Source organism: Oncorhynchus nerka, linkage group LG20, assembly GCF_034236695.1.
Source record: "Oncorhynchus nerka isolate Pitt River linkage group LG20, Oner_Uvic_2.0, whole genome shotgun sequence".
Taxonomy (NCBI): domain Eukaryota; kingdom Metazoa; phylum Chordata; class Actinopteri; order Salmoniformes; family Salmonidae; genus Oncorhynchus; species Oncorhynchus nerka.
The window spans coordinates 69,638,506-69,656,806 of NC_088415.1; the positions used below are offsets into that span (position 1 = coordinate 69,638,506).

At 41.0% G+C, this 18,301-nt stretch overlaps 1 protein-coding gene across 3 annotated transcripts in view; it reads left to right on the top strand.

Annotated features, from left to right (window-relative positions):
* The window catches only part of LOC115103029 (solute carrier family 12 member 7-like), a 76,976-nt gene that overhangs the window by 11,039 nt on the left and 47,636 nt on the right, over positions 1–18,301 (top strand). The window contains exon 1 of one of the 3 annotated variants that reach the window (XM_065005712.1): positions 13,439–13,775. The exons of the other annotated variants lie outside the window; for them this stretch is intronic. Within the exon in view, the coding sequence (XP_064861784.1) occupies positions 13,745–13,775 (31 nt within the window). The 5' untranslated portion in view covers positions 13,439–13,744. Of the gene's footprint in view, positions 1–13,438; positions 13,776–18,301 lie in introns of those variants that run through there. 3 annotated transcript variants of the gene reach the window in all.

Genomic DNA, 18,301 nt, shown 5'->3' on the forward strand with positions numbered 1-18,301 from the left:
TGTTTTTTAAAATTTGTCTCCTGCTGTTTGCGGTAGGTGATCTGGATACAAGCTGCCCTGTGTGCTGAGTAGGTCTAAGTGTTCTGACTTTAAAACCATTTCATGTGTCTGAAAGTACAAATCCGCCTTCCCGGCAGTCCTGAATCAAGTGCACTATAGGTCTACCACTGGCCAATCGGACTGCTCTGATTTGTCTGTAGTAACAGGCGTAAACAAATAAAACAAATAAAAGCTACAGCAAAGTTAATATTGTGAGATTTCAAAACTTAAGAGAGTCTGTCAACAAATACAGCAAAGAGCTGCTGTTTTTACGAGTGAGTTCTTACTCAGCACTGTCAACACTTTTTATTTTATTTTATTCAACACCTAGGCTATATAAGCCATAAAATGTGCGTTTTTCCTTCTTCCACTCACGCGACAACAAGCACTGCAGCTGTAATGAATGACTAGGAACGTGCATCTATAGGCTTGCGTTGTTGTAATTATTAACGACTTGGGTCTTTTCTAATATCAAGGAAAATGTCACTTTCTCTGTTCATAGGAGTAACAACATGAATTTGTGCATGAGGCAGAAATAATGTGGTGAGACTCGAGTTTAACCATCAACTGGAAGACGGTGTCCCTTTTTGGTCAGTGTCAGTGGAGGAAAGGTAGAGTGGAGGGATGCTGAGAGGTGGACCCTCAGCCTGCTGCTCTCTCCCTCCACTGAGACCATCATGAGCCCAGTCAAATAAAAAGCTAATATTTTAAATGTATGCTCACACAGGTGTGCCTCACAAGTAATACAACAACAAATCTATTGTGTGGTCATATAGCCTATCTCAAATGTCAGAACAGCAATGCATTGGTAGGGCAATTCAAGCAAAGTCCATACGTGGTGATAATGTATTGGTCCTATAGCCTACCTCACAAACCTTATTGCTACAGTACTGTTTTTAATGTTGCATAGGCTTACATTTTTATTTATTTTTTGGCTTGAATTTTGACTCCGTGATCTTGACTCAAAGGTTGGTGACCACTGCTCTACACTCTCTCCTCCTCCACTGAAGATACGGCCCATACCAAAGCAGTGGTTATCAAACTTTTTGGTCCCCTAAAAGGAGTGGTTCGAATCTCATGGTACAATACCGTAGGCCTATGTTAGTTACCCGATGAAATAGGCAAAGGTATACATATCAAATAAATGGTATATGTAGCTTATTAAAATATGTACGAAAAATATATTTTTACCATTCAGTTTCATACTCTCGACCCCCACAAAATGTTTGAGACCCCCAGTTTGAGAACCACTGCACGGGACTACAGTATCTAACGTCCTCCCTAGGCATCTCTTTGCTCCATGCACCACTTACTAGGGAGAATAGTGGGGGTACTCTTTGCCTGGTCCAGTCAGTGTGCCCCCTCTGCAAAACACTGGCGACAGATCTTTTTTTATAAATAGTGGATTCTCTGTTAATTTCATTCAGTGAGCCAGAGTCTGAGGCAGTGTGAGAAACGATAGTTAGCACTGTCATTCATAATTGTTTATGAATGAGGTAGAGTTAGGCTTACTTGCTGTTTTGACATATAGGATGACCAAATTTGAGCAACAGTATCATGGTGGGCTACATGCTTATCATTTTGACTTAACTTTGCTTCATTGTTTCCTGAAAACTACCTCCCCCATTGGCAGAAGCAATAAAAGGTCAGACTTCCCTCCCTTGGGACTAAAATGAGATTACAATCTGTTGTGCAGATCTGTTTTTCTGTGTCTGTGTTCCTAGAGATAGAGAGAAGACCCAGGGGCCCATGTGGTTACATTCAGGTTAACCTCAGTTTGTTTACAATGTGATTCTCCTATTAATTTAAGCAAGATCTGTTGTTTCCGCAGTCTGCACGACCTAACTGTAGATCATTTCTCCTTATTCTGTGGAGAGTGACTTCAACACAGTGACTCATGAGACTGTTGAAATCCTGTTCACAGAGTACCACAGGCCAACGCCCAACCCATCCGCAAGCTTGTTAAGTATGTGTAGGCCTGGCCTACTGTCTTTCTCAATAAGTCTACCCTCAGGGCATTCAACTTCGTCACTGCCTATCACAATAAGAGCACCAAACAGAGCCCTAACACAAAGTCCTCTGCCGTGCCATGCTGTATGCATATGCATGTGATGGCATTTAATGTTCAATGCTACTGTAATTCGCATAGCCTTTCATGACAATGGTGCTCTAATTTTATTTGACCTTCTCCTTCTGGGTTGATGACAAACAGTATTTTTTTCTGAGTGACCCCAGGTTGGATATACAGCATCTTGTTTACAGTAATTGAACATAGTTGTTATGATATTATAGTCTTTTGCATGGTGTTACATGATACCATCGTCAATTATGGCAGAGCAGGGAATGTCAGTGTTGCTTGTTTGTTCTTTTTTAATATGCGTGAATGAAACAGAAATGACTTGCGTCATTATAGGCTACTGTGAATTAATTGAAGATGGTTAAATGCCTGAGCGGCATGGGACAGTTCACAGCAGCATGTGCATTATTTATGTCTAGTAACAGGCAAAGTGTTCATATTCTTATATTTTCTTATTGTTGCATTGTCGAGAATGAACCGGTCTGCTGATACAGTGCTAGTTTGTGAATTCTCATCAGAGTAGAGAAGTGCAACTGAAGCATAAAATGTGTCTGATGCCGAGCTGAAATTACAATGAGAAGCATTTTTGATCTGTATTTATAAAACGCAGCAAGATACTTCTTACATGTGTTTTTATATTGTTTTAATTCGTGAAAAACAAAATGCTGTGTTAATGTGACCCCTAATTTTAACTTGCTAGTTATCTAAGTATGTGGCTGAATTAATACGGTAACGGTGCATTATATTGTGAAGAGCTTTCTGCCGTGTTTGAGAAGCATTTTGGATGAGTTATCTGTACTGCTGCCACTGCAGCTTGATCCTTGTTTTTTCTCCTCTCTGTTCTCTGCCTGTCTGCTCCCCCCTCATCTTCTCCCGAGCAAAGCAGGGAGGCCCAATGCCTTAGTGACACCAGACTTCACACAGACACGGTGTGTACACATGCTGCTCCAGAGCCAGTACTGTTCTTCCTTCAGACAAGCATGCGTCAACACTTGTTCATTTGCCCAATGTATCTCATTCACTTTCGCTTGTAAATGTCCAAACTCAGTAAAAATGACATTCGGTAGCTCTTGACTATACATTGCCTTCAGACCCATTGACATTTTCCACATTTTGTTGCGTTGCAACCTTATTCTATAATGAATAAAAAATAAATCCTCAGAATTCTACACACAATATCCAATAATGCTAAAGTGAAAATAGGTTTTCAATGATTTGGAAAGGCACACACCTGTCTATATAAGGTCCCACAGTTGACATGTGCATGTCAGAGCAAAAACCAAGCCATGAGGTCGAAGGAATTGTCTGTAGAGCTCGGAGACAGGGTTGTGTCGAGGCACAGATCTGGGGAAGGGTAACAAAAAATGTCTGCAGCATTGAAGGTCCCCAAGAACACAGTGGCCTCCATCATTCTTAAATGGAAGAAGTTTGGAACCACCAAGACTCTTCCTAGAGCTCGCTCCCCGGCCAACCTGAGCAATTGGGGGAGGGCCTTGGTCAGGGAGGTGACCAAGAAACCGATGGTCACTGACAGAGCTCCAGAGTTCCGCTGTGGAGATGGGAGAACCTTCAAGAAGGACAAACATCTCTGCAGCACTCCACCAATCAGGCCTTTATGCTAGAGTGGCCAGACGGAAGCCACTTCTCAGTAAAAGGCACATGATAGCCCACTTGGAGTTTGCCAAAAGGCACCTAAAGGACTGACCGTGAGAAACAAGATGGTCTGATGGTCATCTCTGGTCTGATGAAACCAAGATTGAACTCTTTAGCCTGAATGTCAAGCATCACATCTGGAGGAAACCTGGCACCATCCCTACGTTGAAGCATGGTGGTGGCAGCATCATGATGTGGGGATGAACCTGATCGAACATCTCTGGAGAGACCCGAAAATATCTATGCAGCAACGCTCCCCATCTAACCTGACAGAGCTTGAGAGGATCTGCAGAGAAGAATGGGAGAAATTCCCTAAATACAGGTTTGCCAAGCATTTAGCGTCATACCCAAGGAGACTCTAGGCTGTAATCGCTGCCAAAGGTGCTTCAACAAAGTACTTAGTAAAGGGTCTGAATACTTTATGTTTAATAAATTAGCAAAAATTTCCTTTATCTGCTTTGTAAATATTTATGGGGTATTGTGTGTGTGTAGATGGTTCCCCTCCCCCCTCATCATTGTCATACATTTTTGAATAAGGCTGTAACCTAACAAAATGTGGAAAATGTCAAGGGGTCTGAATACTTTCCGAAGGCACTGTATATGTATAACTTTACAAGCTGGATTGCCTGTCTTGTCCTGCAATTCATTTATTTTCATTTGCTATCATTAGCATATTTATTTAGCTAGCATCCTCCATGGAAATTCTCTATTACTTGTGCTAATTCTGTTAGCATTATGGTAATAGATTCCCAATGTTGTTGTTTTTGGCACCCCCTTGTGTACTAAGCTGGTAATACTGTAAATCTAGGATAAGAAAAGGACGATATGAAATTCTGGATACCGTCCCACCCTATGTGGAACCCATGTTATGTGTGCAAAAAGTGATATTTTTTCAAACGGAGCCCATGCCCTGATTTAAAAAAAAATATATAAAAAAATACAAGTATGTGTATCTGCTTGTAGAAACCTTAGAATCTGCTCTTTCTAATGGTGTAAAGAAATAGAAAATCTGATCTGGATGAACCTCTAGGAGGATTTGAAAAAGTTGTTTTTATTATCCACAGTTTCATATTTTTTTCCTACCCTCACTGCACTTTGTTAGATATCATGCACATTGATGGCTTCCTAGCAAACGTCCTCGACAACAGATTCTTTTCATTTTCATAGTAGCAGCAGACAGTTATCTAAATAGGCTTTTGGGACTCCAAGAGAAGAGGAATAGCGGATTGCGCACGGGCTCATCAGGAAAAGCGAGGCTATGTGTAGCCGAAGAAGCTCATTCATCATAATAACGGTGCTGAAGGAGATGGCTGCCGTTTTATTATTCCGTAACGAATTGTGCTATTGTATGTTTTTGTGTGTTATTTGTAACTTATTTCGTACATAATGTTTCTGCCACCGTGTCTTATGACTGAAAATAGCTTCTTGATATCAGAGCAGCCATTACTCACCCCGTACTGGAGGAATTCTTCTTAACCTGTAGTGACACCCCATCCCGTGAATGGGACCGTTGTCATCATCTAACACTAATTAGCATAACGCAACGGACATAAATCTTCCTAGAAAATATTCCTATTCATGAAAATCACAAGTGAAATATATTGGAATACAGCTTAGTCTGTTGTTAATCACCCTGTCATTTCAGATTTTCAAAATATGCTTTACAGCCAACGCTAGACAACGCTAGGCATTTGTGTAAGTTTATCATAGCCTAGCATAGCATTATGCCTTGCTAGAAGCAGGCAACCGTGTCACGGAAATCAGAAAAGCAATCAAATTAAATCGTTTACCTTTGAACTTCGGATGTTTTCACTCACGAGACTCCCAGGTAGACAGCCAAAGTTCATTTTTTCCCAAAATATTATTTTTGTAGGCGAAATAGCTCCGTTTGTTCTTCACGTTTGGCTGAGAAATAGCCCGAAATTGCAGTCGCCCGAAATTAGCTCCATAATATCGACAGAAACATGGCAAACGTTGTTTAGAATCCATCCTCAAGGTGTTTTTCTAATCGATAATATATCCGTTGGGACAATTCGTTTTTCACTAGGACCGATTGGAATAATGGCTACCTCTGTATTTTACGCGAGAATCTCTCTCGGAGCCACCATGTGACCACTTACGCAATGTGGCCGCCTATGGCTATTCTTCAACAGAAATGCGTAAAACTACGTCACAATGCTGTAGACACCTTGGGGAATACGTAGAAAGCGTAAGCTCGTTGATGGTACATTCACAGCTGAATAGGGAGTCATTGGAACGCAGCGCTTTCAAAACCTGGGGCACTTCCGGATTGGATTTTTCTAAGGCTTTTGCCTGCAACATCAGTTCTGTTATACTCACAGACAATATCTTTACAGTTTTGAAAACGTTATAGTGTTTTCTATCCAAAGCTGTCAATTATATGCATATTCTAGCATCTTTTCCTGACAAAATATCCCGTTTTAAAACGGGAACATTTTTTCCAAAAATGAAAATACTGCCCCCTAACACCAGGAGGTTAAACAAGTCAGATGTGAAGGATTTACTTCGGCCGCCCGACCTGGCCCTCCTCCCAGTCATTCGCAGGAGGAAAAGACTGAGATATCATGGACGAAGGTCCGGGTGCCTTGTAAGGATCCGTCGCAGAGAGGGTAATCTACCTTTTCCATCGGTCCTATTAGTCAACATTCAATTAATCGATAGTAAAATAGACAACTACGATCACATATCTAACCAACGGGACATTAACCATAATATCTTATGTTTCACCGAGTCGTGGCTGAACGACAACATGATTAACATACAGCTGGCAGGTTTTTGTAACGGCGTTCTTCGTTTGTCGAAAGAGAGGACCGAAATGCAGCGTGGTGGTTACTCATGTCTTTAATGAAGAAATTACGATACATGAAAATAACTATAGAAGACCAAACAACAAACGGAACGTGAAACCTATTACAGCCTATCTGGTGAACACTACACAGAGACAGGAACAATCACCCACGAAATACACAGTGAACCCAGGCTACCTAAATACGGTTCCCAATCCGAGACAACGAGAATCACCTGACTCTGATTGAGAACCGCCTCAAGCAGCCAAGCCTATACAACACCCCTACTCAGCCGCGATCCCAAATACTACGAACCACAACATATAAACCCATGTCACACCCTGGCCTGACCAAACATATAACGAAAACACAATACAATGACCAAGGCGTGACAGTTTTATGCTTTTTGTCTTATGTAAATTTGTAAACACCAGCTGCTGCAAAAAATCGAAGTAATTCTCAAGGTTTTGCTCGCCTGAGGTAGTGTATCTTATGATAAGCTGTAAACCACACTATTTACCAAGAGAGTTTACATCTATATTTTTCATAGCTGTCTATATACCACCGCAGACCGATGCTGGCACTAAGACCGCACTCAATGAGCTGTATATGTTACGCCCCTGAAAACAGGGGAGAAATAATCACGACAGTGACACGGTGTTGTATTCTCAATTCAACGTTTAGTTCAATAATTTCACAAAAGTAACACATTACAAAACAACAGAAAACCCATTATACAAATAACACAGCCAAATATCTTATTAACAACACACTTGTTCATTCACAATCGACATAAGATGGCAGCTACTCTCAGTACGATGCTATTCTTCACTTCAACCGAGCAGGGCTAATATTACTCTCTTCAAACTTAACACTAACTTCCTCAAGACGTTACTAAGACACACCTTAAACACTCTTGACATGTTAGCGAGTTATAACATTTAAATTACTATTTTTTATCATCAATAAAGTACCTGAAAACAGGGGAGAAATAATCACGACAGTGATACGGTGTTGTATTCTCAATTCAACGTTTAGTTCAATGAGAAAAGACCGCGATTTTCCCCAGGAATATGGGTGGAGACCAGAGCAATCGATCTCCGGCTCATAGATTAAGAGCATTTCGTAGATCACAGATGAACACTTTTAGGCACCACAAAATAAAGTAATCAATATAACGTTTACACATTACTCTCACAATTCGTACCCTTTGCTTCTACACCTGCATTGCTTGCTGTTTGGGGTTTTAGGCTGGGTTTCTGTACAGCACTTTGAGATATCAGCTGATTTACGAAGGGCTATATAAATAAATTTGATTTGATTTGACAGATTTGAACTTTAACACAATTATATGAATGTTATCAATCTCTATCAACTAATACTGAATGCATCTTTTTAACCTTAGATGTTTTAAGATCCTCACATACTATGAACTTACTAATACTTTTCAATGTATAACAGGCTATGAATATGTCCTTTAACCTGTCACATATACGGCTATAAGCAAACAGTAAAACACTCATCCAGAGGCTGTGCTCCTAGTGGCTGGGGACTTTTATGCAGGGAAACTCAAATCCGTTCTACCAAATCTCTACCAGCATGTTAAATGTGCAAACAGAGGCGGGGGGCGACGACGACTCTAGACCACCTTTACTCGACACACAGAGATGCGTACAAAGTTCTCCCTCTCCCTCCATTTGGCAAATCTGACCATAATTCTATCTTCCTAATTCCTGCTTCCAAGCGAAAATTAAAGCAGGAAGCACCAGTGACTCGGTCAATAAGAAAGTGGTCAGATGAAGCAGATGCTAAGCTACAGGACTGTTTTGCTAGCACAGACTGGAATATGTTCCGGGATTCTTCCATTGGCATTCAGTCACTGGCTTCATCAATAAGTGCATCGATGGCAGTGAACGTATGTACATACCCCAACCAGAAGACATGGATTACAGGCAACATCCGCACTGAGCTAAAGGGTAGAGCTGCTGCTTTCAAGGAGCGTGACTCTAACCCGGAAGCTTATAAGAAATCCCACTATACCCTCCGATGAACCATTAAACAGGCAAAGCGTCAATACAGGACTAAGATTGTATCGTACTACACTGGCTCCGATGCTCGTCGGATGTGGCAAGGCTTGCAAACCATTACAGATTACAAAGGGACGCACAGCTGAGAGCTGCCTAGTGACACGAGCCTACCAGACGAGCTGAATTACTTCTATGCTCGCTTAGAGGCAAATAACACTGAAACATGCATGAGCGCACCAGATGTTTCGGACGACTGTGTGATCACGCTCTCCGTAGCCGATGTGAATGTTGACCTGTTTAATTGTCTTACTCGCAATGCTGCAGGGCCAGGGCCAGACAAGTGGACTATGGATTGTCTATACATAGTAGGACTTGGATTTGTAGATGTTACACACCCTAAAGAATACAGACAGATAAATAATCAATTGAAAAGTCACTCATTTTAAGCACAAATGGTTTAGTCCATGAATTGGTTATTAATGGGCCTAGAGGAGAATAGCTGAGAATTCAACTCAATGGAGTTGAGTGCCGATGAGTTTTGGCGGAGTGTAGACTACCTCCCACTACATTGAGTTGGTATCAGTCGATACTTGTAAAAATGCCCGTTCTTTTATGCGTACTTTGTACCTACTGTATGGTTGTCCTGTGTAAAGACATTATTTTTTTCTTGCGACCTCCGCCAAGGGAGCCAATTTTTAACACAGAAGGAGCATAGAATGCAGTATTTTTATCAAAAACAGATTGTAACACCTAAAGAAAACAAATCTGTTACACAGGACAAACATTGGTACAAGGTACGTATTAAAGAATTGACGGATACCAACACAATGTAGTCTGAGGTACACTCCCCCCAAATCTTATTGCCACTCATCTCCATTGAGATATGATGTACATATCATGGAATTGAGAATGATCAGCTAAGAGGAGAAATACACCTTTGAGAACTAGAAGCCCAAGTAATGGTGCTGGCTGACTGCAGTCCATATCGTCAAAAGTGCTCACTCTCCCTGACTTTTTCAGCCACTATTTATTCATGGATAGTTTAGTACAAGGTGTTGGTTAATGGAAGAAGTTTGTCTGTAACTGTCTGATCAAGCTGTCTGTAAAGATTGTTCAATAAGCATTCTGAATGCTCATTCTGAATGCATTCATTCTGAATGCTTGAATTGGAGCTCTTGTGAAACAGGGACATCTTGTGGCAAGGCTTTACATAGCATGGAATAGTGTGGGATAAAGCTTTATATTGAAACATAAGTAGTACCCAATCTAATAGTGTGCTGTGAATGAAATATGACATCAGATGTGCTGCTTATCACCAAGGCAGACCTTTCAATGTCACCGTCAGAGGCCATTCAGGTCCATGCTATTTTGATGCCAGACAACAACTCAGCAGTTTGACTTCGCTGTTTGGTTTGAGGTGGATGGCACGTTTTACTTCCCAGAGGAATGGGATAGGGACGGAATATTCCTTCATGTCATCTCTCTCAGCTACTCCATAATTATTTCCCCTTGAGCTGTTAAATGTAAAAAGTGCACAAGACTCTAGGATTATATTAGGAACCCCATTACCCGACAACAATGGTGACAGCAATTTTTCCTGGGATTCGACACATAACAAAAAATACATTAGACAGACTTTGCAATTTACATGCATAAATTAAAAAACATTAACATGTGGTGCTTGTGTGTGTTTGCATCTATCAGTTACACACAGTACCAGTACCAGTTTTTTACTGTTTTCTACATTGTGGAATAGTAGTGAAGACATCAAAACTATGAAATAACACATGGAATCATGTAAGAACCAAAAAAGTGTTAAACAAATCAAAATATATTTATATTTGAGATTCTTCAAAGTAGCCACCCTTTGCCTTGATGACAGCTTTGCACACTCTTGGCATTCTTTCAACCAGTTTCATGAGGTTGTCACCTGGAATGCATTTCAATTAACAGGTGTACCTTGTTAATAGTTAATTTGTGGAATTTCCTTTGAGCCAGTCAGTTGTGTTGTGACAAGGTAGTGGTGGGATACAGAAGATAGCCCTATTTGGTAAAAGACCAAGACCATATTATGGTAAGAACAGCTCAAATAAGCAATGTGAAACAACATTCCATTACTTTAAGACATGAAGGTCAGTCATTGCAGAACTTTAAGAACTTTGAACATTTATTCAAGTGCAGTCGCAAAAACCATCAAGCGTATGAATAAACTGGCTCTCATGAGGACCGTCACAGGAAAGGAAGACCCAGAGTTACCTCTAATGAAATCCTCTGCAGCAGAGTTACCAGCCTCAGAAATTGCAGCCCAAATAAATGCTTCACAGAGTTCAAGTAACACACACATCTCAACATCAACTGTTCAGTGGTGACTGCATGAATCAGGCCTTCATGGTCAATTTGCTGCAGGGAAACCACTACTAAAGGACACCAATAAGATGAAGAGACTTGCTTTGGCCAAGAAACACAAGCAATGGACATTAGACTGGTGGAAATCTGTCTTTGGTCTGATGACTCCAAATTTGAGATTTTTGGTTCCAACTGCCGTGTCTTTGTGAGACGCAGAGAAGATGAATGGATGATCTCTGCATGTGTGGTTCCCACGTGAAGCATGGAGGAAGAGGTGTGATGGTGTGGGGGTGCTTTGCTGTTGACTCTAAGGCACACATAGCCATCATGGCTCCCACAGCATTCTGCGGCGATACACCATCCCATCTGGTTTGCACTTAGTCCCACTATCACTTGTTTTTCAACAGGACAATGACCCAAAACACACCTCCAGGCTATGTAAGGGCTATTTGAACAAGAAGAAGAGGGGTGGAGTGCTGCATCAGATGACCTGGCCTCCACAATCACCCGACCTCATCCCAATGGAGATGGTTTCACTGCAGAGTGAAGGAAAAGCAGCCAACAAGTGTTCAGCATAAGCGGTATCTCCTTCAAGAATGTTGAAAAAGCATTCCAGAGTGCCAAGAGTGTACTGGGTACTGCATGATTCCATGTGTGTTATTTCATGGTTTGGATTTCTTCACTATTATTTCTTAATGTAGAAAATATTAAAATTAAGAAAAACCGTTGACTGAGTGGGTGTCCAAACTTTTTGACTGGCACTGAACAAAAATATTAACGCAACATGTGAAGTGTTGGTCCCATTTTTCATGAGCTGAAATGAAAGATCCTAGACATTTTCCATATGGCCAAAAGGTTATTGCTCTCAAATTTTGTGCACAAATTTGTTTACATCCCTGTTTATAAGCATTTCTCCTTTGCCATGATAATCCATCCACTTGGCAGGTGTGACGTATCAGGAAGCTGATTAAACAGAATGATCATTACACAGGTGCATGTTGTGCTGGAGACAATAAAATGTAAATGTTTGTCACACGACACAATGCCACAGATGTCTCAAGTTTTTTGGCAAGCAATTGGCATACCGACTGCAGAAATGCACCTTAATTGGGGAGAATGGGCTTGTGGTAATGAGTGGAATGGTATCAATTTCATCAAAAGCATGGTTTTCCATTTGCTCTGTTCCGGCCATCATTATGAGCCGTTCTCCCCTCAGCAGCCTCCACTTTACTTGGCTCATCACGCTCTGTTGCCTCCTTGTGGTGGCTCGGACACCTGCAGGCTGACGTTGGTTGTCCGTTGAACGGTGTTTCCTCCGACACATTGGTGTGTGGCTTGCTTCCGGGTTAGCTGGGTGGGTGTTAAGAAGTGCGGTTTGGCGGGTCATGTTTCGGAGGACGCATGACTCAACCTTCGCCTCTCCCGAGTCTGTTGGAGTTGCAGCCATGAGACAAGATCGTAATTGAAATTGGGAGAGCAAAGGGCTAAAATCAATACAAAAGTTACAAATAGGACTGGGACAACGTTCCACAGGCCACAACTAACTCTATGCAAAGGAGGCAAATGGTGGTCACAGCAGAAACTGACTGGCTTTCTGATCCACACTGCTATCTGTGTACAAAAGATGCATATCTGTATTCCCAGTCATGTGAAATCCATAGATTAGGTCCTAAAATGCATTTATTTCAATTGACTGATTTCCTTATATGAACTGTAACTCAGTTCAGTACACATGTCAGTACATACACACAACAAGTAGGTCACATGGGGGAGTTGTGCCGTGAGGTGTTGATTTATTTGTTTTTTGGAACCAGGTTTGCTTTTCACTTGCGCTATTTGAGATGTAAGGGAGTTCCAGGCACTCATGTCCCTGTAGAATACTGTACGTTTCCTTGAATTTGTTCTGGACATGTTTGAGAATTTTTGCAAGCTGCATACTAGGTTACAATGGTAAGCTAATAGCTGTGTGTGTGTATGGGAATGCACTGTAAGCTCATTAATCTGTGTTTCAGGGCGCAGACAGGCGCAGTAGCTCACCTTCAATAACTTAATGATGCTCAATGCAGAAATCGCTCCGCCATTTCCTGGCTGCTAAAATTCTAATAGTTTGCCTAATTTCAGTTTGACACAAAACACGCAACTATAGTGTATAGAATCATTGTACCATCTAAATCGCTGTGAAATACATTTTCCAAAAATATTGTATTTTCAGCTGTTTGAAGCTGGTGTACAAACCTGAAAGTTAAAGACGCAAAAACAAATCTTAAGAACGCGAAGCGTAGCAATAGTGCATATTGAACAGATCTACTGCTTCTTAGACTTGCTCTCAGTGAGAATGACAGATCCATAACACCCATTTCTATGGGTCGCCCCAAAAGTTACATATTGCAGCTTTAAAGCTGCACCCTCTACCCCTCCCTCCAGTGAGCGGATGAGGGGTCAGGAGCTCAAGTGCTGATGCTGCTCTACTGCCTCCGACAGAGTGCCCAGACTGGACAGGACAGGACGGTAACAGGACAGAGTAGGGATGTCCACAACTCACTGGGCTGGAGCAGCTGATTCCCAGGGCACTGCAGACATAGATACCTGCCTGTCTACTACCTGAACCAAAGCTGCCAAGCTCCCTATTGCAGAACAGATAGGCAGATATTCATATAGCGCTGTGTTACACCGATTCAAGTCAACTCCATGAAAGTGGGACTAGACAGAGGAGACTGAGGTCTGTAACTCTACTGTGGTTTGCAGTAGCATACTGGAAGAGAGTTGTGGGACTCCAGCATTACCTCCCCCCTAGCATGGAGCATGGGGAGGGTTCACGACAATCAGGTGAGCTCTTCTGTATGATGAACCGTTAGGAAATAATCAGGCTAGACATATTTACACATTCGTCTGGTCTGTAGTATTTTGCTCATTACCACAGCTGTTTCTCTTGTTGTGGAAGTGATGGTTAAGCCATCATGATGTACTTACTACATGTGCAGGTATGTGTTGTCTGTCCTTGTGTATTGTCGTCGTTAATCTGTGGTGCTGGGAGGACCCAGGGTTAAATATAGGGATTTCATATCTCTGTCTGTGCATCTTACCTTTAGGCTCAGGTGTGTTAGGCAGCTTATGAATCTTCCACTGTGGAGGCTTAACAAGTTATAAGTAGATCTCATTGTAATGTATTATCATAGGTTGCAATGCTTGACTTACTGTAGTTCCTGGGGAGGGATTTTTCAGCATTTGGTAAACTTTTAGGGGACTTTAAATATTGAAAATGTATCTTAAATCAGCCACGTTTTTTGTATTTATTTTGTGTACATAGGAGTTAAGGTATTCCTAGTTTCTGAGATTCTTACCTTGAAGTTATTCACTTAAGTGATCAGTGCTGTTCATCACTGTCAATGGAACTAACGTAAATCACGAGGATTATCTCCCAGATTGAATGCATGAACCTGAACCTGTCCACCTCTCTTCTCTATACAGTGTCAGATCCCCATTGTCTAATGTATCGCTGTAGTCTGATACAACTGATTCCTATGCATTCCCTGTGTGTGTGTAATGAACAGAGCAGACAGCCAGTACATGGTGATAGATGGTTCTACCACTGCCCTTGTCTTCTCTTCAGAAAACTGCCGTGCTTTCCTCAGCCAGCACATTTTACAATAGGCTGGGTGTCTCTTGTCTGTAGTGTGTTAGTCTCGCTTTGCCAAACTTATGTTGTTAGAGACTGCGACTGTGGTAGACTACTGTAGGGCAAACTAACTATGGCTTGCAAAGGAATGAAGAGAATCCAATGATTGAGAAATGGTGCTCTTTTCATTGAAACTCTCTTGGGATGTAGCACCACATCTAATTTAAAAGGTAATGTAAATGGATGATACATTGTGATGATAAATGGCATCATTGCGAAACTCCTTTATGGAACAGTGTCTGCTCTTAGTTTTGAATACTAGGCTGCACTTTATAATTAGATGGTTCATTATGATGACATTAGACGCAATTTCCTTAGTAGTATGACAAAGCACTGGTGAGCACCTCTAGTCTTAGCCAGTTGGGGGAGCAATCATGGGAAAATAACATTATTGCAAAGAGAAAGTTGTTTCAAGGTAGTTTGACCTTTTGATTATCATACTGCACAGGATGTCTACAGTGCAGACCTTAGTGTCTCATTGACCAGTGTCATCACCACCCTCATCTGGTGCATATGATGGCATTGATTGTTCTGATTCCAGTAGCTTTGTGCGTGCTACCAGCCGGTTGCCTGTCATAACATTTACTCAGCTACAGGGGTGTGAATTCTCTAGTGTGTAATGCTGCTGTTCTATTCCTGATTTCATATCAGATTATTTAAACAGAGATCAGCTCTTTGGCAGTTAAACAGTGAAACGTCTGTCGGTGTAAACAGCCACAGAAGTCTTCAAAGGCACCGCTGATGCTGACACACTGGAGCAGAACTGAGTACATAAGGTAATCTGAGAGGTGAAGGTCATCTGAGGTCCTGAAGGTTACACAGTGCTGCTTTTTCAGCCTTCGTAGCACAGACAATGGCACAAAACCCCACAGGACACATGGCAATGACAATCAACAAAACTCTGATTTATTGATCTGTAGCAGGGCAAAGTGAACAACGAAATATGGGTTGTTTCCTAAGACACGTATGACTGAAAATGTTAAGTACTTTGGTCAAGTGGAAAAAACTCCCAGGAAATCCATAGGGATTCAAAAGACAAACGTTCAGATTCTTTAGACAACTGCATTTAAGCATTTCTTCACCTCTGTTTTGAGTCTGTCTTTTTTAAATCAGGTGAATACTGATATTGAAACCAATCGGAGTGAGAATTCCTAACCCTTTCAAAAAGAAGTCTGGTGAAAAGGCAATCTTTAATCTGAGTCACATAGTCACCTGGTTGAAAATGACCTTAGAAGTTGCCAGTAAGTTTAAATACTCTAAAGGTAACCTCATTGCAGAAGAGGTTGTAGCACACAAAGGTCTACAAAATCACTGTAATCTTGTAGTTTGCCCTGCTGATAAGGGTGGCACTGTTGTGGTACAAAATTATGAACAGTATCACATGGCCATTATGAGTCATCTGAACAATAGAGAATTAAATGTCCCCTTACGTGCAAACCCTACAGATCGTATTGAGAGTAACATTGAAGCATATATTAAGTGCTTTAGTCCATGGTTGGATTACTGAAAATGAGAGATTTACTCATCACCCCTCACCGAGATATGCAGTTTACTATGGCCTACCTAAGAAACTGTCTGACCCTCCTCTGAGGCATATAGTCAAATGATAGCCTCACGGAACCCCTATCCCAATTTTGTAGATATCTTTTTTAAAATTTTTTATAAAAAAGTTGGTTCCTCCCCTCCCAGCATTCTTGGGGACACCACTGATGTGCTAAAGATCCTTGAGAATGTCAAAGTTGAATCTAATGACATACTTGTAACTATGGATGTTCAAATTCTTTATACAAACATCCCCTATGCAGGAGGCCTAGAAACCCTCTCCCGCTATCTAACTTTGATCGGGGCAATCACGATGAGAAGCCACAGTGGCTCGTGGGTCTGCGTACCTGCATCCATCCACCCCTTGCAAGCAAAATATTTTAGCAGCCCCTCTCGTGTCAGCGATTTATCTTTATTTTCTGAATTTTTGTAGTTCATTTCCTGCAAGTCTGCACATTTTGCTATGGGGCGATGATAAAATATTGTCATTCTAAAGCAAGTTTGTTGCAATTCTACACATTTCGCCATGGGGCAGAGAGAACATTTAATAACTCATTTAATGCAATTCTACTCATTTTGCCATGGGGCATAGAGGAAAATGTGCAGTTTTACAGCTACAAAAATATGAACGCAACACAAAGTGTTGGTCCCATGTTTACTTAGCCGAAATAAAAGATCCCAGAAATATTCCATATGCACAAAAAGCTTCTCAGAATTTGTGCACAAATTTGTTTACATCCTTGTTAGTGAGTATTTCTCCTTTGCCAAGATAATCCATCAACCTGAAAGGTGTGGCATATCAGGAAGTTAATTAAACCATATTATCATTAATAGGGCTGACCCCGACTATAAAAATAAAAAAAATCTTAGTAAACCAAAAGTCGTCTGTTCTTTCGATCAATCGATTGTTCTACATTTTTGAATGTGTATTTTTCCATATACAGTCACACACTGGGTTTTTAATAAAATCAACTATATGCGTTGAGCTTGTCTGATTCTTTAAGCTTACGGTTTGATGAAATAAGAGTGCGCTAGAGACCTAGATAATCAGAATTTAAAAAACAACCTGACCCAACTATTCCATTCCTGCTCCTGCTGGCTTTAGCAGATTCTGCCATTATTCTCCAGACATTTCCGGTAATAGGCTACACGAGGAATTGGCAACTTTGGAATGCCAATTTATCTTACCATTTCTACCGATCTGCGTGCCAGTTATGATTTGCATATGCTCATTTTCGTAAAACTTTAATTTAATTTATAGTAACGTCTTCATGCCTCAATCATTGTCATGTGGTCAATCATAATTCGATCTAGATCTAAATGAAAATGATGCTGACCTAAAAAGTAATTTCTATTGCCTTTGCCAACTATGTAAAAAATCAGAGTGGATACATCAGAGTGCGCAGCTGAACATTGTATGCTGGAAAACACTCCGTTTGTTATTTTTGATTAAAGCAAAACCGCTATTCATTAACCCTTTCACACGTACCATTACACAGGTGTGATCATTCTACAGTGGTCCCTGAAGCGTACGATCACACCCGTGTGATTTAGAACGCTTATTTAGAATGGCCAGTTTCGAATGACGCAACAATCAGCATTTGAGCTGGCCACTTTTTTCAGAAACATTTTACACAAACAGTCTTTATGTCCACAATGTGAGCAGTTTATTTTTGGATGCAATGTTCACATATTCACATAAGTATCTATAGCATAACACAATCATCCAAACTGGAAAAATGTAGGCTAAATTTGTCCTAGCGCTAACTGAGGAAAGATTGACGCAACACAAGCAGTCATATTTTTATAACGCTTGGCTGACAAAATTCAATATGAATTGGCTAATAGCAATTACTATGTCTAATTAATTACATCACGGGTGAGCTTACCATTGATTGAAATAGAGTAAAACACTTTCTAGAAATCAAAAGTAATCCGACGATGATTAGTTTCAGCTCGCCGCCATGAGTTTGGTCTATTTTATAGAATGCATGATGAAGGGGTGTGTCGTCTACCATCGTTCACATCCCACCATTCTAGAGGTCGACTGATTATGATTTTTCAACACCGGTACCGATTATTGGAGGACCAAAAAAGCCGATACCGATTAATCTGCGATTTAAAATTTTTAAAA